The sequence below is a fragment of the Erinaceus europaeus genome, chromosome 7 (assembly GCF_950295315.1).
Source record: "Erinaceus europaeus chromosome 7, mEriEur2.1, whole genome shotgun sequence".
In the NCBI taxonomy this organism is placed as follows: Eukaryota; Metazoa; Chordata; class Mammalia; order Eulipotyphla; family Erinaceidae; genus Erinaceus; species Erinaceus europaeus.
In genome coordinates this window covers 88,525,174-88,549,626 of record NC_080168.1, presented here as the reverse complement: position 1 = coordinate 88,549,626, position 24,453 = coordinate 88,525,174, and the positions used below count along the sequence as shown (strand labels likewise).

The following is a 24,453-nucleotide window of genomic DNA, read 5'->3' as shown; positions in this document are numbered from 1 at the left end:
CACTAACATTCCAATAATAACTTTTCAAAAAAGGAAGCCCTTGTCTCTAAATGACCCTAATGCAATTTTATTAAGAGCAGGAACTCCAGGCTATTCTCTAATTACAATCCAGTTCCTCTACTTTCACTGTCGAATCTTTTCACCAGAAATAAATTAACAGTAACTAGCCTGAGGTATTTTTAATGTGGCTCTAAGTTTCAAACTTAATGGCAATTTTTTTCTCTCCAAAAAGTTATCTTATTTGTACTTTAGTCCCATGATCTTTATAGTATTTACTATAATATGGTTGTAACTATAGAACCTTAAAAGAGTTGCTTATCATTGTTATTGAATAGGAGCCACAGTACTTAACCTTTGTTTTCCAGTTTACTGAGACCTACTGACAGTATATGCAAAATATCAAACTGGTGGCAGAAACAGCTTTAATTGTCTAAGTTTTAATGAAATTGAAATACTTCATAAAATTTAACTTAATAAGCCATAACACATCTGTGAGGTAGTTGAGTAAACAGTACTACCCATTTTAACACAAAGAAAACAGAGGCACAGGTAAAATGACAGTCATCCTATAAGCAATGGGAATTGATATTTATCTCTAGTTCTAACCAAAGAAAATGAAATTTAACTTAAATCCTTTAAAGAAATATCACATTATTTAGGATCTTTTTTCATACTTCCTCATTATTAGACGATGTGGTAGCTCTTTCAAAACTGGCAACCTTTTTGTTCAACAATATGGTAAACTGTGCACAAAGCTTAGTTCTAGGCAGGCCTCTGCTCACAACTGAATTAGCACAAAATTAAGACATTATTTATGAGAACTAAAATTGTATTTGATACTTTTATTTTAGGCTGTAAAAAACAAACAACAAAAAACTCGAAATAGCCTTGTCAAATGATGTAAATTCATCCTTTCCAGGTAAGCAGAAGGTAGACCCTACCACAAAGAAAAGATGCTTATTAATGGAGGTTAAATTTAAAAGTACAGTTAAAATCATGAGGTTAATTTTGGATAATATTACGTTTTATTTATTTCCCTCTGATAATTACTGAGTTAGGATTCTTTACAATTGTTACCTAAAACACAAAAATCAACAACCATCTAAGTTATTGGGTAAGCTGTGACTGGAAATTCTTAACCATATACTTGTCTTGATAATTTTCTTTTAATGAGTAGTTGTAGCATAAGACTCTACATTTCTATACCAAATTAATGAAAGGCTAATGCAAGCAAACTTAAATCCAATCAACTTAGCGACTGAATGTTTTGGTTCCTCAAGAAGAAAAAAAAAATTTGCACAACACAGAATCTGTGTACAGTTAACAGTTCATTTTCACAGCTATAATCTAATAGTCACATGATAAGAATATTCCAGAAGAACCAAACTATATAGCAATGAATGAACATGCACACAAGAATTTGTGCCCTCAACATATCTGGCAAAGAAACTATAGTGAAAATGCAAGGTAAAACAATTGGTCTTTAAAATATCAGTTCCTTTCTTTTTTTTAAAAAAAAAAGATTACTGCATCTACCAAGAAAATACAAAAACATAAGGCTGTAAGTAAATAATAGTTGTGTTTAGGCTATTACAGTGCAGGTTATCCTCAAGGCCACACACATCCTGTTTCACTGCTGCTTGCACTCTGCTGGATTTTGATCCTTCTGTTAAAGGAAAACAACAAGTCAATCTATCTTTTCCTGTTTAGTAAACTATCCAATTGCAACTACCTTAATCATCACATTATCTTACTAGCTAGTCTGCCCAAGGTCTTGCCAAATTAAAGATATGACATAGTAATGAAGACAATTTATTCAAATATTTGCAAGTCACTAAAGTTAAAGTCCAAATATTATACTGTAGAACATACAACCTTTAAGACGAAACACTAGAATTAAAAAAAAAAAAAAAAAAGTAAACCAACTTGGTAGTCACTATCAATTATTTTTGAAAAGTTTGTATACCAGTTACTCAAAAATACTAATTCTACTCTTATTTAGCTGAATAATTCGTAACTACTAGGATTTTTAACTACTTACTATGCTAAATTCCCTTCTGTATATTTTACTGCATTTAGCAAATAAATATATCAAAGAGAAAATATTTTAAGTTTTTGAAAAATGAATGCTGACATCTTATAGAAGATGACCTATTTTATGAACCCTAACATGGTAATTCTCAATAGCACATTGAAACTATAAGAGATGTGCCTGGGAATATTTAACAAATAGCACTAATCCTATTCTCAAGCACTTCTGCCTTCAAATGACATAAAAACAACCATTCCTTACAAGAAAAAATATTTTCCAAAGCACTGTTTTTAAAAAAACATATCCAAGATAGTGTCCCATCAAAATATAATTCTAAGGTTTCATTAGCCTGAAAATGCAATGGTCAGAAGAAAAAAAAAAAAAATCAGAATCTCAAAGGTACATTGAAAAAAATTTTAACACAAGGGAATCAACAACAAGATGACAGAATGGTTGATTATGTTCTGTTGAAATGCCAGTGGTAATTAAACACCAACTCTTATTTAACCAGCCTTAAATTTAATAGCATCTGCACTAATTTTGCTCACCTTTGGGTCATAGTCTGGATCATTTTCCTCATCTCCTTCTTCTTCCCCTTCCTATATTAAAGTTCAAAATGCATCCATGAAGTATGTACATAGTAGAAAATAATGTCTCATAATGTAGGGAGAGTTTAATACAAATTATTCTATAAGTCAATAGATTTTTATGATTACAAAGTTTGGTGACAATTGTTAATTTGAAAGCTTTTACTATGAAAGATTTCCCAACACAACTTGAGACATCCAGACAGCTTTATTGAAAAGATTTACTGCAGCCAACGTTGAAAAAGTTTACTGCAGCTTTTGACTTCTTCAAAGAGCTGATAACCCTGCAGCAGAACAGAATTATTTGAAATAAAAAAAAAAATGTTCTGAGTTTTACAATTTATTTATTGAAACCTTACACATACATTGTTTGGCTGTAGATTTCTAATGTTTTTTTCCAAAAAATTTTTTAACCCATGACAGAATAATGATTATAGATAGCAAAGAAATTTACAAGTCAGTCAATTGGTCTCTCAACTGTTAAACAGAATTATTTGTTCATTTGGTAAACATTACCTCATCTGCTTCTTCACCTTCTTCATCATACTAAAATAAAAAAAAAAGAAGAAAAACAGGTTGAAATTTGGATGAAGCTAACCCTGAGAGTAATCTAGTTACATTATCTAGAATGAAGTATTCTCCCTCCCTCCCTAGGACAACTGATTATAAATGAAGACTGTATGTAGGGATCATGGAATTGTTATCTAAAAATCAACAAAAGAGCCCAGTGCAACACTGGATAAAGTTTCAACAGACAATTAACACTGTTAAGAATATTAATAGTGGGGGTCAGGCGTTAGGACAGAGGGTTAAGCGCACGTGGCACGAAGCGCTAAGGACCGGCATAAAGATCCTGGTTCGAACCCCCAGCTCCCTACCTGCTGGGGAATTGCTTCACAGGTGGTGAAGCAGGTCTGCAGGTGTGTATCTTTCTCTCCCTCTCTCTGTCTTCCCCTCCTTTCCCCATTTCTCTCTGTCCCATCTAAAAACGACGACATCAATAACAACAGTAATAACTACAACAACAATAAAAAACAATGGCAACAAAAGGGAAAATAAGTAAATAAAAAATTTTTTAAATTAAACAAAAAAGATTACTAATGTGAAACACAGGGCACAATTCATAACATTTTCAGGAGTTACTCAACTTCAGTTATTCTTTTTGATTACAGAAATAAAACAATAAAGGAACCTAAAGTTTCTAAGGACCTATTTATAGAAAAATTTGAAAAGCTACCTATAGAACATCAGCAACAGAACTCAATTTTAAATTCTTCTGTCTTACTTTAAAAAATGTAACCCATAGTAGGTTAGGTGGTGGAGTATCTGGTAAAAGCAAATTATCATGTACTATGTCCAGGTTCAAGTCCCCAATCCCCATCTGCAGAGTGGGGGAGCAGGCAGTAGAATGATGCTACAAATGTCTTCTCCCCCCACCCAACCTCTATTAGAAGGGGGAATGAGGAGTGGGGGAGGCAGGGGAGCTACCAGGAGTCATGGAATTTTCCAGGCTTTGAACCCCAGTAATAACCCTAGTGGCTCAATGAAAGTATTAGTTAATTTCTCACTAATCCAGACTATCAAACCCTACAAAATAAATGTATTGTAGGAATCAGTTTACTTACATCATCATCATCATCTTCAATAGCTTCTCCAGTAAAGTACAACACTGATCTTGGGATTATACGCTCACGTAAAAAGTGACCAATTTCAAAGTCTGCAGCAAGGATAGCTTCAGCATCATCATCCTGTTTTTGTTTTTAATGAAAAACACAAAATTTAGTGACTTTTATTAATTTCGCATGTGAGACCCGCATTTTCTCTCCCAACCTAGATCCTTTTCCACCATGATGCCCTAGAACCCCAGCACCCCCTCAAGTCCTGTTCCTACCCTGGAGACCTTCATTTTGGTGTAATATGCCATAAATTATGCAAAGTGTTAACTCTCTTTGGTTCAAGTCCCTGGGTCCCTACCTGCAAGGGGTAAGAGCTTCACACGCCCACGGAAGGAAGGAAGGAAGGAAGGAAAGAAGGAAGGAAGGAAGGAAGGAAGGAAGGAAGGATGGATGGATGGATGGATGGGGGGAGGGAGGAAAACATGGCCACCAGGAGCAGATACATGGTACTGGCACTGAACCCCAGTAATAACCATAGTGTAGAGGGGGGATGAGGGTTGGAATAAGGGAGTGAGGGAGATAGAAAACTAAAATGGGTCCAGGTGGTGGTGCACCTGGTTAAGCAAACATAGTGCTAAGTACAAGGAGAAAGAAACTTAGATAATACTGGGAAATCGGCAAAGTCCAGAACTTTATCTACTGCTCAACCTTTAAACTCACTAGAATTCCTATTTCACAATAAACCACAGAGCAGAAATGGTGCTGATTCAAATTAAAATAACCTTAAGCTGATATTAAATTAAGTAAGCAAACATTAAGTTCTATGAATGCTTATTTTGATTAATACAATGGACTCCAATAACACAGCAGAACACAAAAGGACGCTAAAGTCAGAATACCAGTCACAGGCAATTTGTCATCTAAATACACAGTAACATAACAAAACAAACCTAAAACTCCAGCCCATTCAATGGAGGTGAGGGGAAAAAAGCACCCTGGGAAGATAGACTACATCTTGGCAGATAGAATACATCAGACTTTGCATCCCTGAAGCTCTGGGTTTTATTCCTGACATGAAAATGACTAGGGTAGTACAATATTGTGATGCTCATTATTATTATTATTTTAAATATTTATTTATTCCGTTTTTGTTGCCCTTGTTTTTTTATTGTTGTAGTTATTACTGTTGTTATTGATATCATCGTTGGTGGATAGGACACAGAGAAATGGAGAGAGAAGACGAAGACAGGGGGGAAGAGAAAGATAGGCACCTGCAGACCTGCTTCACTGCTTGTGAAGCGACCCTCCTGCAGGTTGGGATCTGGGGGCTCGAACCTGGATCTTTACACTTTGTGCCACATGCCCTTAACACGCTGCACTACTGCCAGCAACTCCCAATGTTCATTATTTTTAACCTAAAATTCACACACTGCTTTTATTAGCCACTACTCTTGAGGCAAAAACATTTTGCATTAAGTAGATCTGACTTAACCCTTAGCCAAAAGTTAATTTATTCCAGAAGTATTTAAAATATAATTATCAATATAAAAATATAAAATATAATTTCATATGAATCACATCAACTAAAACAATTTTCAAAGCATAGTAAACAAAATAAAAATTTAAAAAATGCCTTAAGGGTCGGGTGGTGGCGCAGTGGGCTTTTAAGCGCTTGTGGTGCAAAGCGCAGGGACTGGCGTAAGCATCCCAGTTCGAGCCCCTGGCTCCCCACCTGCAGGGGAATCGCTTCACAGGCAATGAAGCAGGTCTGCAGGTGTCTATCTTTCTCTCCCCCTCTGTCTTCCCCTCCTCTCTCCATTTCTCTCTGTCCTATCCAACAACGAACGACATCAACAATGGCAATAATAATAACTACAACGAGGCTACAACAAGGGCAACAAAAGGGGGGGGGGGGATGGCCTCCAGAAGCGGTGGATTCGTGGTACAGGCACCAAGCCCAGCAATAACCCTGGAGGTGTGTGTGTGGGGGGGAATGCCTATGCTAGCCCGTCTGTAGTGACTTGAGGCTGATCCTCAAACCTTTACGCTAGACACACTTCACAGTTCTTAGGGGGCTCTATGGTCACAATATAAAACTGTTTATTTCCACTAGACTAACAGAACAGTTCTAATCAGAAGTGATTAAATGTATAAATGACTTAGTACACTCTAAATTCAATAATTTAAATGTAATCCCACACATAAATATAGTCTTACTCCTCAGAAAGCACTAGGTTTTTTGAATATAAATCTGTGTTAATGTAAAATGTTCCCCACGCACTGGGATAAGTCTTAGAACAAAATGCTAGTAACTATCTCAAGCCCCCAACTGGAGATCCAGCCCTTTAGTTTCATATACAGTAATACAACAAATAACAATTCGACTTACCAGATCTCCACTCTCGGGAACTGCAAAATTGAAAAGAAATGCAAATGAGTTAAATAATGAAAAGTTTATCATGAATTGATGATCAATAACCCAATTAATTACCATACCTTCTGGAGGAGCAAAAAAATTAAAGAAAGAGTCATTAGAAACTGTCTTGGTCACTGTACGAACTGTTCCACGCCCCTTGTGTTTCTGCTTCTTTTTAATGGTTTTCAAAGTAACATTCTTTCCTTTTTTCCAATCTATCTGGCACCTTCCAAAAGAATGGGAAAATAAGGCTTGATCACAATCAATACATTACTACTTTCAGTTGCATGAGACTATTCTATTTAGAGTATTATATTTGGATTTCAAAATTTTAACTAAGTAGGGTAACTACTGGGTGATCTCACTCTGGCAAATAGTACATGAAGAAACAAATGAACAGGTAATAATCAGATGCAAATAAAACCATCACCTCAAACTTTGCAGAACTGAGATCAAAGAGTTAAGGATTGGGTTGCAAGGTGGTGAAGGTATAATGGACTTCTGTGGAAAATATTAGTTTATAGGTGGTGGTTTGGACACAGTTAAAAAAAAAAAAAAAAACAGGAGTCAGGCGGTAGGGCAGCAGGTTAAGCACACATGGTACAAAGTGCAAGGACCTGCGTAAGGATCCCGGTTCGGATCCCGGTTCGAGCCCCTGGCTCCCCACCTGCAGGAGAGTCGCCTCACAGGCGGTGAAGCAGGTCTGCAGGTGTCTATCTTTCTCTCCCCCTCTCTGGCTTCCTCTCCTCTCTCCATTTCTCTCTGTCCTATCCAACAATGACATCAATAACAACAATGACTACAACAATAAAATAAGGGCAACAAAAGGGAATACAAAAATACAATAAAAAAAAAACCTAAAGAAATTGCACCTTTGGGAGTCGGGCTGTAGCGCAGCGGGTTAAGCGCAGGTGGCGCAAAGCACAAGGACAGGCATAAGGATCCCGGTTTGAACCCCAGCTCCCCACCTGCAGGGGAGTCGCTTCACAAGTGGTGAAGCAGGTCTGCAGGTGTCTATCTTTCTCTCCTCCTCTCTGTCTTCCCCTCCTCTCTCCATTTCTCTCTGTCCTATCCAACAACGACAACAATAATAACTATAACAATAAAACAACAAGGGCAACAAAAGGGAATAAATAAATAAAATAAATATTAAAAAAAAAGAAATTGCACCTTTAAAAAATTAGTATCTTTATGTATTTATGTATTAATTTATGTATCTGCAACATGGAAAAAAGAAGGGATGGGGTGGAGATCATCACCAGAGCCTCACCACTCTGGGCTAACTTTTCAGATAGAAAGAGACAACCACAAGATGGGGGAGATAGCCAAGAGACTCTCATGCCTAAGATTATAAAGTCCCAGGTTCAATTCCCTCCACTGCCACAAGCCAAAGCTGAGTAGTTCTTTGGAATAGGAAAGGAATGGGAAAGGGGAGAAAAGAGATGGGCAGAAACATAGGTTACGCAAATGGTAAAACAAGCACTTTCTAGTTGATCTATGTCACTGGCCCGCATAAAATTTAAATGTGCAATCCCCTTTAAAAGTATTTCTGGTCTATACATGAAAGAGAACTCTAAGAAAACAAGTAAGCTTTTCTCAGATAACATGCTAAAGTTTGGAGATAAAGCAAAAAGATATTAAAAATCCTGTACTCACCCTGTACAGCCCATAATTTCTGGCCCATCAAAGGAAAATGGATCAGAATCATCTGGTTCTGACCTCATCCGGTATGTCTTTGTCAATACTTCATTTGTGAAATATTCATTGGGTTCGAAGTGGAATTCTAAGACAAAACTCTTAAAAAAAAAAAAAAAAAGACGTAAAAACGAATCAAACTCTTTCATCATGAATTTCAAAGCTATAGTAAATAAAGCTCAATTTGACATTTTCATTAGTACATAAAATCCTAAACAATAAACTAAGCTATTCTATGATGTGAAAGGGTCAAATAAATTCTAGATTGTGTTAAAAGCAAAATGAGGCACAAAGAAACTGAATTTTCCTCAGCTTACTACTACTTCTTAAGTTATATTTACAAAAAAGGTTAGGAATAATGAACAGATATTTTAAAAAAAAAGGTAATAATCTAAAATTTTTATGTAACTCACAAAAAGGACTTGAATCCCTTTGTTACAATAAAACAGAATTTAAATCTTAGGCCAGAATCTGACAGAGAAAAAGCCCAACTTTATCGCATTCCACACAGGAATTTAGAGGCTAGAGAATGCTTGCCTAGTCTCAACGTAATACTAATGGCTTATGAAATATGAAGTATCTTTCTTAATAAAAGACATTTGATTAATTGGTCATTATGGAGTAGTGGGGTCCTCTAACTTTTAATTGTGACTTGCAGTAGTGAATAAAACCTAATTCATATTCCCTTGCTGATTTTTTTGAATTCATGATCAAGCATGGCTCTATTTCCAAAATAGCTTAAGAAGTGCAATATACACATTCACTATTATCAGTATCCAAATAGTTTCCTATAATTAATAGTAGCAAGCATAATTTTTAATTTCTCACCTCTATTTCTAAGCTTTCAATGTCACTTCTTTTAAACTGCCACCGGGACTATCAAGAGAACTCAGTGCCTACATATCAGCATATTCAGCTCTCCTAACTACCAACTGCCTCACCCTTTTCTTAAATTGAAAGGGAAAGAGCAGACTGAAGAGAGAAGAGATACACGCAGCACTGCTTCACCACTTGTGAAACTCCCCTGCATGTGGGACCAGGAGCCTGAACTTGGTTCCTTGTGCTTAATAAATAGGTGAGATGTACCACTCCCCAGTTGCTCAAGGTCACTTTATTTAGTTTTGTTCAAAGAGCCCCATTTATCTGTCAAGACCTAGTGTTCTAAAAAACCTGAAAATATGTTTAGGTTTCTTTACCATGGGCTGGCCAGCATCTGAGAATTTCACTTTTATATCTTTCAAGTGCTTCAGAATAGGTTCATCATGTTCCTTCAAATTAAAAAAAAAAAAATACATATTACAATAAGCATATAACATGGCATTTGTGATTAGTGTTCCGAATAATAAGTACTTAGCTGACTTAAGACTTCTTGAAAGAAAGAGACTTCTTCTGCAGAAGACTGATTTTATTTTATTTAAGCAGAGCACTGCTCAGCTTTGGTTTATGCAGTTGTGGGGGAATGAATCTGGGACTTGAAGCCTCAGGAATAAGAATCTCTTTGTATAACCATTATGCTATCTACCCCCTCCCCTGATTTGAGACTTTTTATAGTTTAGTTTTAATGTGACAATTGTACCATTAAATTTAATTTTCAGCAATCTGTCTCTTTTTCTGCTATTTCCTTACCTTCCATTTGACCCTTCTCTGCTTTGCTAGTAGAAATGAAATTAGCAGTTACTATTTTGAGATTCCTTTTTTCTTTTATTTTTATTGTCACAAAGGTTTTTACAGGGGCTTGGTGCCAGCACTACAAATCTACCACTCTCGTAGGCCATTTTTCCTTTCTATTTTTTAATAGGAGAGAAATTGAGAAGGGGAGAGAGAAAAGGTGAGAGAAAGAGACAACTTCAGCACTCCCCCTGTAAGTGGGCTCCAACCTGGGTCCTTGTGCATGGTGATGTATACTCAACAGGGCGAGTCAATGCTTGGCCCAAGATACCTTTTTCTTTAAGAAGGAAATTCCTTTTATTAATGAGAGAGGGGGGAGAACTAGAGCATCACTGGCACTATCAGTGCTGGGGACTGAACTTGGGACCTCATGTTTTTCTTCTTTGTATTTATTTTGAATAGAGACAGAAATTGAGGAAGAAAGAGAGGGAGCGATGCTTGCAACTGTTTCACTGGTCGTGAAACTTGGCCCCCCTGCATGTAGGGACAGGGGACTTAAACTCAGGTCCTTGCACACAGTAACATATATGCTCTACTGGATGAGTCACTGCCCAGCCTCAGGACCTCTACCCAGTGCATGAAGCCAGTAAGTACTATAAGGAGGACAGTAGTATATTAAGATATACTTCTGATTATAAGCAGTCTCTGAGAAGACAATTTTAAGAATTAAGATGCCTCCCAACCTTACCTCTCTGAGACTAAGTACCTAACAATAAACGTCACCGTTCTAAAAACAAAACACTAGTCTAGCTCAAAAGGTACACGTGCTTGCACACTTGAGCCTGCTAGTTCAATCCCTAGCACTAAATGTACCAAAGTATGCTGGGGCTTATTTCTCTCCTTGTCCAGTTCAGATGGCACTCTGCAATCAGGACCACTCCTTGATAAAAAAATGTTAAAACCAGCTGGTATCTTATTAAACAAAGCTGTGACTGTCCTTCTATAGATAATGGCTGTCTCACAACTATGTAATACCTGAGAATGGGAACAGGCATCTCAGTCTGGCAGTCCAATATTCCATCTATTGTACCATCTCTGGTGGTGTTTTTATAAATAAAACATTTGGTGTTTTAGTGAGTAAAATTACCTGAACCATGTCACTGAGTAAGTCAACATTCTTAAACACAGTCAACCAAAACTCAGGAATTCCCTTAGGATCTTCTTTTTCTTCATCTTTTTTCTCATCTTCAATCTTGGCTTTTTCTTTCAGTTCCTCCTTAACAAATGACATTATACATTACTGTATATTTAAAGTCAGATTTCTTGATAAAGTTTGCATATTCCCTCACCTTATATATAGTAGCAAAACTATAGGAACCAACAAACCCTTAATTACTGATTTTAATCTTTAACCATGGAAAGAAAACCTAGTTCAATTTATCCTATAAACACTGTTTCTACTTCATTCCATTAGGACCATGAGCTTGTAAAGACAAGTTTAAGGGAATTTTTAAACTTTATTAAAGGCAGACTTTTAAATTTTTATTGACTATATTTTTGGACAGAGACAGAGAAATCGAGAGGGGAGGAGAAGGTATGAAAGGAGAGAGGTAAACACCCGGTGCACTGCTTCACTGCTTGAGAAGTTTCCTCTCTGCAAGTGAGAGTCGGAGGCTTGACCTTGCACACTGGTAATGTGTGCTATTAGGCCCACCACCACTTGGCCCCCAAAAGACTTAAACATAGTAAATTAGAAAAGCAAAGGAAATAAAAATCTGTTGATTCTCTCATACTGTGTTGTCTGTTATGAATTAGTTGGGCAAGTCACTCAGAAGCTCTTATGTGATCTGATGAAGTTAAACTGTACCAGACTGAAGAGTGGTTAATCTGTATTCATATTTATTTTACAGTAAAGGATATTAATTCCAAGGTATAAAACTCACTAAAAGTTGGTACTAACCGATATTTCTTCTTCATCAACTTTCCATTCACATTCTTCTTCTGTAGGTTCATAAATTGCATTAATGATCTCAAATCGCTAAAATGATTAAAAAAAAAAAAACTTGCATAAGAATACTGGTACCTCAGCCAAAATCTGTTTCTCCTAGTTCTTAGCTTTCTCAATGTATAAATAAATGTGAATCGTGACAGTAATTTCCTCAAATTTTTCTGATAACCACTTATCATCTGCCAAGCTTATCTATATTTCCAAAGCTTTATATGGTCTAAAAATTTACACAGAGCAATGTTATGGAAAGCATTACCTTATCAAATAGAGGCTGATAGAGGACAGCATATTTTCTTTCAAGATCATGAACTTCCTCATAGAATTTGGCTTCTATCTGTGCACATTTAACTTGAAGGTTTTTGAGAGCATTGACCCGTCTTTTAACTACCTTAGGCAAGCTGAAAGGTTAGAAAGCACCAGTTAAATAGGAGCGCAGAACACAACTAACACTGTGTCATATACTGAATTTGAAGTTTCAAAGTTTGTTTACAAGTTTTCTACTCAAAGAAAAAAGCATATCCAAAGTTATTAAAAATTAATATATAATTACATGAACTTCTAGGCTTTATTAAACATATAAAAAGTGAACTCAATCAGGTACAGCAAGTTGACAAAAATCTTAAGCACAGGCTGGAGGGATAGCAGAAAGACCTTTAGGGGACTGGGCAGTGGCACACCTGGTTGAGCACACAAGGAACCTGAGTTTAAGTCCCCCACTCATCACCTGCAAGAGGGAAGCTTCATGAATGGTGAAGCAGTTCTGCAGGTGTCTATCTTTCTCCATCTCAATTTCTCTCTGTTCTATCAAGTAAGATAGAAAAAAGGGGGGAAAAATTGCTGTCAAGCATAGTGGATTCATAGTCCCAACACCAAGATTCAGCAATAACCCTGATGGCAAAATAAGTCTTAAAAAAAAAAAAAAAGACTTTTATGGTTCCAGTTTTAACATCTAGCACAAATGTAAACAAGTACAAAACAGTGCTCTAGTGGGGGGAGGTCAACCATATCATCAACTCTAAATTTTTCATCCAAAGCAGTCAGGTTAGGCTTGGTCATGTCACTGCTGACATCTCAGCTAGAAAAATACATTCTCTTCTTTTAGGGGATGGGGTGAGGGAAGGGTAATATCTGGGGCCTCACCCTAACTCTGGGGTAACCTTTTCAGTTAAGAGTCAAACAGAGAGGCTGAAAGTGGGAAAGAAAACACAACACACTATAGGTTCTTTCAATGTAGTAGTAGGCCAGGCTAAGCCTTTGGTTGTGCACAAGGCAAAGTAGGACACCTTGCAAGTGAGCTATTTTGCTAGCCCTGAATTCTATTGTATTAGTCAAAACATTATAGAATGAGCATTCTAACTAACTCTGAAAGTAACAATAAAAAGGCATGCTACTTAGGAAGCATGCTATAGCTCTATTGCTATCATATATATAGTCTCTGTGATTAATTTGCAATTAAATAATATTGTTTACAAAGAGGGGAATACAAATCTGCTCCAGCCCCACCATACTCATACTGGAGGAAGGAAACTTCAATGCTTTGTCTCTGTGGATTTATTTCTCTCTGAAAGAATAGGCGGGATCAATGAAGCCCACCAGTGAGCAAATCAAAACTAGTTTACTGATGTGGCCCAGGAGGTGGTAGGGAATAAAACATCGGATTCTCAAGCATAAGGAAGGTTCCAACAGTTCCTCTGTTAGTAAATATTCAAAGTATTTTTTTAAAAAAACTGATTTACTAAGATATAAACATAACTCAATTATGGTACAATTCACAATGGGTGAACAGATTTTTATTGGGTGGTCAGAAAATTTCAAACAGATTTTTGAATAAAAAAAAAAAGGTCATGACTTTTTTGACAATCCAATGAAATGTTATACATATGTAGAATAACTTAATTATAAACTCTACAAATTCTACCTAACTTTAGGGTTGGGAGATTAACATAAATTCAATATACAGGTCCTAGATTCAATCCAAGTTATCACAGTACCATGAGTAGCACACACAACAAGGAAATTCCAAAATAATACTTTTGACATCTCCTTTAGACTTTTTATGTAAAATAAAAAATTGAGCCAGAGATACATGTACATAGACCTTGGTTAATTTAATTCCCTAGTACTGTGTTAAATTTTTTTTTCACTTCAGTAAATTTCTAATCCAGGTTAGAATTTTCTGCCATTTTGTAAATGAAATTATATATTTTTTCTCATTTAACCACTCCTTTCGTAAGATAAAAGTTAACAACTTTTTATTGTGGCATGAGGGAATGAATCTAGGGCCTTGTGCATGTATGTTACCAAACAGTCTAACCAGCCCAGTTTTTCTTCATATCTGTTTTCCTCAACTTTTTCTCACAAGTGAAAAGTAAAAAAAAAAAAAAATAACAACAACATTCTCTTATGGTAGGTAGTAAACTTGCTTGGGCTGCTGTCCCAAGCACCTACTTGTTTTCTCAAAACAAATCTACCCTAGAGACTTTAGAAGAAAGCAACTATTTCATGCAAGGATAGGAAGACAAATTTGCTTACTTCAATAGACCACAACTCAAAGGAGACTGCCCATTCCCACTGTAGCCAAGAAAATTTGATTTGTCTGAGACCTAAAGTCCTCCCTATCCCCTTCTCCTTAAATTCCATGGGTCTGTCAGCCTGATCTTCATTCCCTCAACAATCTTACTGTAGTAACTGATATCACCCAGTGTACTTGGTCAAAATGACTTGAGCACAATTTACATGAAAGAATGAAATGTCTATTATCTGAAGCAGCATTTAACAAGAATGTAAATACACTGAAAGAGACGAGGAAGAGATTAACAATATGAAACAAAACCAATAAATCTAAAACAGAGAGAATACTAAGTATGAAAAATACAGAACTAAAATAATGAACCAACAGATAGGAAAAGCAGGATAGGTTTCACTGGAGAAGTCCATGAGGTTGAAACATTCTCCAGAAAGGCAGCAGGGAAGACAGAAAAACTGAGGTATTGATGGCAAAAGTAGCAACAGCTGGAAAACAGAGAAGGGAGGTGGGTATGTGAAGAAATGAGAATAAATTTATCAGCACTGAAGTATTATGAAAATCCCTTGAACATTTTGATGAGATTTATATATGTGGAAAAATCTACACAAAGAATCAAACTGAGAGTAGGCTTCAAAAGGAAAACCAGATACACAATCAAGTGAATTTTTGAAAGCTATTTAAGGACTCTGTACTTATATGAAGGCAAAATAAAAATTGTACCAAGCTTCAGGAAACACGCCAGGTACTCACTATACTCATTAAAAGTAATTTTTGAAAATGTAAAAATAAACCTAGTAGAATACCATACAAGCTATGGCCAAAGATCTTAAATTTTACTCTTTAAAGAAAAGATTATTTATGAATGCTATGGATACTGATAAATTTAAGTAATCAATAACTATATACTTACTCATTAGATTATGTCATAAATAATGAAAATCAGAATGTCTCTTTAATGCACAGCAGAGATTTAAAAAAAGTACAATTAAAAAGGAAAGATGGCATCAATAAAGAAAAATCACTTTCGAGAAATAAAGAATCTAAAATTACTAGAAGAAGTAACTTCATAGTAGATTAAGATACAGGATGAAAAAAGATGTGGCAGTTATAGACCAAAAGAACACTGGGATAGCTATTTTTACAGAAGACAAAATAGGACTCACAGCAAAAATAAAAGAACATTTTATATTGTAATGAACTGGAACACAAGATAAATACATCACAAACATCCTTAGTAATATAGTTTCAAAATAGACCATTCCACAACCAATTAAATGTGGGTTCTTAACAGGCTGCCGAGAAACTATGAAATCAAGCAGACAATAAGCAAAAAAAGCAATCTGAATCTAAATCTGAGATGATTATTTCAGCATGTAAAGCTTCACACTCAACATTCACAAAAAAAAAAAAAAAAAAAAAAGTTCTTCGGCCATAAAAAATTAAATATTAAAGTAAATGAATTAAGCAGTCAGTAAAAGAAAATGGGAAAAGCAATAAAATAAGCCCAAATAAGAATGTCATGGAAACTAGAAGAGCAGCAACAACAAAAAGTACATATATGGAGAAAAAGGGAAATCAAAAGCTAGTTCTAAAATCATTAACAAGATGAGACAACTGGCAAAATACAGACTACAACAAGAAATCAGATATTCAAAGTTATGAATTAAACACTACTCAGTCAGCAACCTAGACATAGTATACAATTAAAGAACACTGAATTCAAAGCTGGCACAAGAGAAATAGGCCAAATAATATATTAAAGAAGGAAAGCTCCTACAAGATCTCTAGTTCCAAAGATTCAAGTAAAGAAATTTTAGAGTAACCAGGAAGGTGCAGCATTTGCACATGTGAGGGTCCAAGCTAGCCCAAATCATATATGCAGGAGTGCTCTGGACTTCCTCTCATAAAAACAACTTTGGGGGTGGGGGGGAGTTTTCCTATCATATCAATACAGGTTGTTCTCCCAAAAAAAAGTAAAAACCTTATTCAGTTAGTTAAAACTGTAACTCCAAAAATAGTTAAAGATACTGCCATCACCCTCTGTATTTAAAACTTTTATTATATAATTATTGGATAGAAACAGAGAATAAGAGGAGAGGGAAATAGAGAGATGAAGAGACATCTGCAGCTCTGTTTCACTTGTGAAGCTTTCCCTTTGCAGGGGCTTGAACCTGGGTCTTTGCACACTGTAATATGAGCACTTACCCAGGTGTACCACTGTCTGGCCCCTGAATTAAAATATATATATATTTCAATCATCAGAAGTACCATAATAATCCAGAGCTGAGCAGTAGGTACTCTGGGTTTAAAAGTGTGTGCGTGCATGCAATTCGTGAGATAAAAGCCAGAGTGTCACTCTGGTACATGTGGTAAAGCTGGGGATAAAACCAGGTGCCTTAAGCATACAAGTCCTACATGCTACCAGATGAGCTACTCAGTAGTTTCTTTTATACACATATATATATTTATATAGTGTATATACACACACAGACACACTTCTTTCAGGAATGAACGAAAACATTTATTAATCACCAACAAAAAAATGTAGCAAGAACGAAGCTAACCCTACTTTTCTTTTCTTTTAATTTTATTTATTTATTTATATATTTATTCCTTTTGTTGCCCTTGTTGTTTCATTGTTGTAGTTATTATTGATGTCATTGTTGTTGGATAGGACAGAGAGAAATGGAGAGAGGAGGGGAAGACAGAGTGGGGGAGAGAAAGACAGACACCTATAGACCTGCTTCACCGTCTGTGAAGTGACTCCCCTGCAGGTGGGGAGCCGGGGGCTCGAACCGGGATCCTTTCGCTGGTCCTTGTGCTTAGCGCCACCTGCGCTTAACCCGCTGCGCTACCGCCCGACTCCCAACCCTCTACTTTTCAAGTAGAGTTGGTATATACACTTAATGTCAAAGATTATTTGAATTGATGATACAGAACAATAAAATTCAACCATCAAATTTATTTATTTATTTATTTGCCTCCAGGGTTATTGTTGGGGCTTGGTGCCTGCACTACGAATCCATAGCTCCTGGTGGCCATTTTTCCCATTATGTTGCCCTTGTTGTAGTTGTTACTATTGTCATAGCTGTTGTTGTTAGATACGACAGAGAGAAATCGAGAGAGGAGGGGAAGACAGACACCTGAAGACCTGCTTCACCTCTAGTGAACCGAACTTCTGCAGATGGGGAGCCAGAGGCTCAAACCCAGATCCTTACGTCAGCCCTTGCACTTTGCACCATGTGCGCTTAAACCTGCTACGTTACTGCCCAGCTCCCCAAACATTAAATTTAATGGACAGTACTGGTCAATATTAAGAAAAATAAGATGATTGGTATAACATGGGCAACGAGAAGTAACGCTGCCACTATTCCAAGAAAAGATCTTTTGCTAGACAGTAAAAAAAAAAAAAAAGCCAAATTACTAACTACAGTGTTTTTTTAAAACAAGGTTTCTAGATATAAGATAACTTAAATAGCCATGGATGGAGAGAAGAAAACTTCCTAACAAAAATATATCTAAGGAAATACAAGTTTATAAACGAGACAAATTACCTAAGAAATTCCCAACATATCATTCTAAACATTGAATACAACTCCATCAAAATTTAAGTTTTCTTGAGAAAATTGTTAAGTTTACTATTCAACCATACCCATGTGGGATAAAGTGATACACAAGGATAGGTCAACTTTAAGAGTGTTGCATAGCAAATAGCAGAAAAAAAGCAACTTACCCTGGAAATATACTAAAACATACTAAGACTCCATACTAATAAAGTATGACAATGGCAAAATACTTAAAATACCAAACAGGAAAATGGTTATCAACAAGCATAAGTATTTATTACAAACTGACTTGCAATAAAGATTATGACAAATAAATGAGTGAAATGTAAAACTAACAAAAACCTGACTAAAAAAAACCAAAAAACTGAATGCTCACCTACACTAAAACCATGTCAACTATTGACAGAGAGAAATATTTGATATTGTCATTCTGGAAAGCAATATGGAAGTACTTATGGTCTGTATATCCCAAAGCTAGCAACCCCAAATGAATCTTTACATAAAGAAATCCTTACAGCTTTGTTTGTTTTGGTCATTTCTGGGATGATTTTGTTTTCAGAGAAAGAGGAAGAAACCACATTCCTTCAACACAGCTGACTAGAACCTGAGTCATGTACATGCCAAAGCACCATACTACTCAAGCGTTCTTCCTGTGCAAGTGAACTATTTTGCTGGCCCCTTACACAGTCCTTCATGCACAAGGAATGTACATTGTGTTGGTGGAGCTACAAGTCCAAAGCTGGGAGTTCAAAGAAAAATCATATAATAATAAAATATGGTAGACACAGTGAACCATACCAAGATAGCTATCTATACACAAAGACAGTAACATGGATGGCTATTGAATTCAAAACCAAAAATTAAGTAGAGTAAGATATCTGGGCTTAAACAGTAATTTTTTAAGATCACTGAGTCAGAGACATTGCTTAAATTTGGTGTTTCTAACAAACTTCTACAACAAATCTCAGAAATGGGTAAGATCAGCATACTTTTGGTGGAGATGAACCTAAACAAATTTCAAAGGGCTAAATCTAAATTGGTGGTACTTAGCAGAAATTTAAACTCCCAATAATTCTACACTAAGTACTAACAAGGCATTTAGATTTCCACTACTAATGTACACACGTAATTCCTAGATAATCTTAAAAATAGATAGACCTGCAAAGCTGATTATAGAAAAATAAGATAAGGGACTATGGAAAAGAAGAACTTGTACCTTTCAATGTATCCTGTTGGTGTGCCTACCAGACCATCAAGTCTTTCTTGAAGGGCTGCAAGAATCTGAGGATTTTGCATCATCTGAACAGTCAGCTGACGCGCTTTAAAAAAAAAAAAAAAGGGCATCGAAAGGATTTTATGAAAATATATTATGCTATTTTAATAGGACAATCCAATCATGAAGTTTCCCTGACAAGCTCATAAAATTGTTTTTATGAGTAGGTAGAAGGCAGCAACATGAAAATTCATTCAAGGATAATATAATGTTCCAAGAAAAGTTCAGCTATGATTTCAAATGTCATGTCTCAAGACCACTGCCACAGCTGTTAGGAATAATACTCTTTCTCTTCCTATTATTTCTCAAGGCCATTGCCACAACTACCATGAACATTATTCTCTCACTATCCTCTGTTTCACTCACCTTGCATTCTCTGGGAAGCTCAAAGCTTCATCAAGATACCTATCTATAATTTGTGATAATCTTCTGAAGGTATACATACAACACATATCAGAAAACTGAAAGCAGTGACAGTTTCAAGCCTGGGAGGAAGACCAAGAAGTAAGTGATATGAGGGTGATATCTGCACTGTTGGCCTTATGTGAAGAGAAAACGGTTCAGACAGCCAAACGTTATGATCAAGAACAAAATGTGGTTGTTAATGGTGTCAATGTAAGTTAGATTTGTTCAAAACAAGTTATTTTGCTATCTTCTTGATTAATAGATATTATACACATTGCCATAAATTTTCCCCAAGTAAGTTGCTAAAGGTTAAATTTAACAAATTATTATATGATATAGTACACTTATAATGAACATGCATTTGTAACTATTAATATTGGTCATTAAGAATAGTCCTCCATCTTTTGAGAAAATGTTGCAAGATATGAAAGAAGATAGAAATTCTGTAGGCTTTTTGTTTTCCAATTAACCTCCAACTGGCTTAGACCCACATCTAAGGACATAATCTAAAGCAGCAGTTACCACTATCCCACACCCTTTTAAATTATTTGCTAAAAAAAAAAAAAAAAAATTTTAATGATTTTATATATATTTAATAATTTTACTATATGTTTGGAATTAAAAAAACATACATTGCATATTAAATAGTAAACTTTCTCAAATAAATCCAAGCTAGTGTTGAGTTTATGAGCATCACCAAAAACAATTCTAGTATCACCTGTAATATTTCTAAGTTAAGGCAAACATGTGGATCACTGCAGAATACAGCTATGCTATGCTATGCAAATCCTGCAGTAAAGGGTGACTTTAATGGGTCAAGTACTATCCCTTACTACAACTCATCTTTTTTCTCTCCTATTACCACCACCACCCACCACCACCACCACCACCACCACCACCACCACCACCACCACCACCACCACCACCACCCACCACAGACCTTTACTAAACTACAGAAATAAGCTAATGGGTAAAAGGGACAATGATCCAAAGAGAAAAATGTTTATTACTATGCTCTAGACACGTGCTAGCAATCACTGGCTCCTGAAGTAATTTATAAAATAATACCTTTGATTTTTGTTTCTTCACCAGTTTCTTCTTCTTCTACTTCTTCAACATCATCCAAATCTTGATCAAGTTCAGACTGTTCTTTGCTACAATATCATAGTATCACACCAAGGTTCAAATGTGCCAATTAAAAAATTAAAAAGCTTCAGTTTTCTAGATTTCTTCAAAAATCAAACAGCAAATTCAGGTTTTTTAATGTAAAAGCAAGTAAAAATCAGAAGTACTTTAAATTCCACTTGAAAGCATATTGTCAAATATAAAGACTACACTTCAAACTTTTAAAAATGTGATTTGATCGATTTTGTTCAAGAAAGTATGTGCTCACTACCATATACCCATTGATTTCAAATCTTAAAATAGTTATCTGATGTTGCTGAGTTAAAATGAAAACAGCCAAGGATGAATTATTTAAACAGAAAGATTCTGAATCCCTAATAATTGTGGAACGTTGTATTAGCCTACACCTAACTGTCTTTGAACTCTCATTTTCTTGAGATGGCAAAAGGACAGAAAAAGTTAAGAATTCTTGAAACTATTTCATACATAGAGTAAGAAGAGGACAGCACCATTGAAATAAGAGAAAAGTATTACGATAACAATATTCTCATCTTAAAAAAATCTAGTTTTGGGGAGTCGGGTGGTGGTGCAGCGGGTTAAGTGCAGGTGGCGCAAAACGCAAGGAACCAGCTTGAGGATCCCCATTTGAGCCCCCAGATCCCCACCTGTAGGGGAGTCGCTTCACAAGTGGTGAAGCAGATCTGCAGGTGTCTTTCTTTCTCTCCCCCCTCTCTCCATTTGTCTGTCCTATCCAACAATTAATAGTAACTACAACAATAAAACAAGGGTAACAAAAGGGAGTATTTTTTTTTAAATCTAATTTTTGAATGTGAGACTACACCCAATAGTAAAAAGGGTCACCTAAATCAATATATAGGTCACCACACCTTGTATGATTTTACATTTTAATAATTGGTTCATGGGAGTCAGGCGGTAGCGCAGCGGGTTAAGGGCAAGGACCGGCATAAAGATCCTGGTTCGAGCCCCCGGCTCCCCACCTGCAGGCAGTGAAGCAGGTCTGCAGGTCTCTTATCTTTCTCTCCCTGTCTGTCCTTCCTTCCTCTCTCCAGTTCTCTCTGTCCTATCCAACAGTGATGACAACAATAATAACTACAACAATAAAACAAGGGCAACAAAAGGGAATAAATATTTAAAAATAGTAATAATTAGTTCAGAGATTTAGTTGCTTCCATGTCTAGAAACAGCATTGAAAACATTTCACAGGGATAAATACTATCTAATTTTCACACCGTTAAACAAGTACAAATCACCTATATTATGCTGGCAAATCTTTAGATCCTATGATCCTGGCTACTAAGGGAAAAAGTCTTCCCAATACTTAAGACAGATTACTAAAATCTTTAGCTAAACTTAAGAGTGAAGAGGCACTGGCATGGAACAATTCTGAATTCATTATAATTCAGATCATCACAATTCAACCATACACAGAACAACTAGCTCTTAGGTTTTAATTGGGGTCCAGTGACCTAGGGTAAAGCAATGGACTTTGCCAAGAGTGAGGCCCTGAATTCTAAATAAAATAGCATCACATTTGCCAGTTCTCTCTCATTAGTAAACAAATCTTTAAAGTTGTATTCATGTGTCTTCAAGGTTATTGCGGAGGCTCAGTAACTGCAAAATTCCACTACTCTTGGCCATTTCTTAATTTTTCTTACAGAGACAGAAAAGAGAGGCAGAGATAAAGAGACACCTCTGCAACACTGTTCCACCGCTTACAAAGCTTCCCCAGGCAGGTGGTGACTAAGGGCTTGAACTGCCTGTTCTTGTGCATGGTAATATATGTACTCTGTCAGGTGTGCTGCTGCTAGGCCCCATAAATAAATCTTAAATAAAACTCTAAGCTTATGTCACATTGCTAAGTCCAGACCACTTTTATTTTTGGAAAACTAGCCACATCAATTCATGTACGTATCTAAAGCTACTTTCACACTGTAACATCATGAGTAGTCGCAGCAGGCAGAGATCGCATGGCCCCATAACAAAAAATAAAATAAAAAAATAAATTCTCATGATCAGATCCTTTAGAGAAAAAATGTTCTGATTGCAGCTGTGTGGGGGTGGGGGGAGGGAGGTAGACAGGAAATGAACTCAAGGCACTTCTAGAGCTAGAAAGGGAGTTAATGTAGACAAAATAGGACTAAGTAAATTCTTAGATCCTCTTTCTCACTCTAAGCAAGATAGTTTGTCTGCAAAAGGTTAAGTAGAATGCCATAGTACAGCTAAGAATGTTTAAGAAAAAGAATGTTCTAAAAAAACAAAATGCAAATGGAGAGAGAAGACTCCTCTTTATCTATGTTTCACCAAGTTGGCTCTTAGAATAATTAAGTTCGATCTTTACAGACACTATTCACTGGGGCATCTGACCAGCCCAGGACTGGGGGTTGACTTCTAACACTGGAATTCTCACAACAAATGCCCACCTGGATGATCTATCCTGTATTACAAGCCTAATTTGATATACCCCCTACTCCACTCAAATTTCCCAACTAACTTTAAAAATATCTTCAACTGTACACCCCCCCTCCCCAGCTCTAGCCCAATCTTACTGTGCAAACAACTAAGTTAATATCTCTTAATTAAGTAAGGGTAACTTCTTACAATGAAACAAGAAAAGGAAAATCTCAAGACTCTCCAGATAGAAAGAAAAATACAAAGAAAAACTATTATCAATGAACAAGATACTATGTGAAATACAAAGAGAACCAAAGAGCTTTAGAAAGCTAAAGCAATATAAATTTAGAAACTCAGCAGAGTTGAAAGATAATTTCTTCTGTTGTATGAAAAGGAAAGAGAAAGATAAAGGTGAAAGACAGAAGTAGACTAGTTACAAGAATGAGTTCAACATACAATATAACTGAAGCTCCAGAAGAAATAGAAATAAGATAGCAATGCTAAGAATAAGTTGCCAGAATGAAAGGCCCACACCACTGAATGCCTAAGACAAGAAATTAAAATAATTAATTAATTAATTAAAATCGCAGAACCCTGAAGCCAGAGCAGCTTCCAGAAATGGTTTTTTAAGCTATATACATAAATGACCAAGCAAGAATCATGACTTGAACTTCAGCACAGAGACACTAAACATGTTGGCAATGAAGCAATGTCTTTAAAATCCTAAAGGAAAATGTTTTCAGAGTAATTTACTTCCCTTGTACTCTCCCCAAGAAGTTATGAAACTGAAGAGGTTGAAATAAAGGTATATAGTACAAAGGGCAACCTCAAGAAGAGAAAAGTTTTTATGCAAAAGATAACTTGTACAGGAGGACTGAGTATATTTTTTATATGTACCTGGATGAGCCCACTACCTTTGTACTAAATTGCCTGCACTTCCACTTCTATACTCTGCTGCCAATAGCAGCTGTGAATAGTCTTTTATGAACCCACCCCAAATATTCTGTTTTAATCTATTTTTTCTCAGTTGACAGTCTCCAGTGAAATTAGGAGTATTATGTAATGCAGTTCAACCCTCCCCCCACCTTATTTCTTCTCTAAGTTCTCCTTTCTCATACTAGAACCCTGTCACATGATAACCTGGTTGAACTGTTTCAATAATGCACAAACCTGCCCAAAGACT

The 24,453-nt window shown here is 36.1% G+C and overlaps 1 protein-coding gene across 4 annotated transcripts in view; it reads right to left on the bottom strand.

The window, feature by feature from the left end:
- Positions 1–417: 417 nt before the first annotated feature.
- Positions 418–24,453, bottom strand: part of NAP1L1 (nucleosome assembly protein 1 like 1) — a 34,463-nt gene continuing 10,427 nt past the window's right edge. Inside the window, exons 3-16 of one of the 4 annotated variants that reach the window (XM_007526518.3) lie at positions 20,802–20,887; positions 19,272–19,374; positions 12,219–12,360; positions 11,915–11,992; positions 11,102–11,230; positions 9,543–9,614; positions 8,308–8,447; positions 6,732–6,877; positions 6,625–6,644; positions 4,245–4,367; positions 3,136–3,165; positions 2,581–2,631; positions 1,595–1,666; positions 418–937 (exon numbers count right to left, since the gene is read on the bottom strand). In XM_007526518.3, coding sequence (XP_007526580.1) covers positions 1,631–1,666; positions 2,581–2,631; positions 3,136–3,165; positions 4,245–4,367; positions 6,625–6,644; positions 6,732–6,877; positions 8,308–8,447; positions 9,543–9,614; positions 11,102–11,230; positions 11,915–11,992; positions 12,219–12,360; positions 19,272–19,374; positions 20,802–20,887 — 1,156 coding nt within the window. In that variant the 3' untranslated portion in view covers positions 418–937; positions 1,595–1,630. Of the gene's footprint in view, positions 1,667–2,580; positions 2,632–2,808; positions 2,904–3,135; positions 3,166–4,244; positions 4,368–6,624; positions 6,645–6,731; positions 6,878–8,307; positions 8,448–9,542; positions 9,615–11,101; positions 11,231–11,914; positions 11,993–12,218; positions 12,361–19,271; positions 19,375–20,801; positions 20,888–24,453 lie in introns of those variants that run through there. The other 3 variants (XM_007526517.3, XM_007526519.3, XM_060194925.1) reach the window with 3 other exon arrangements.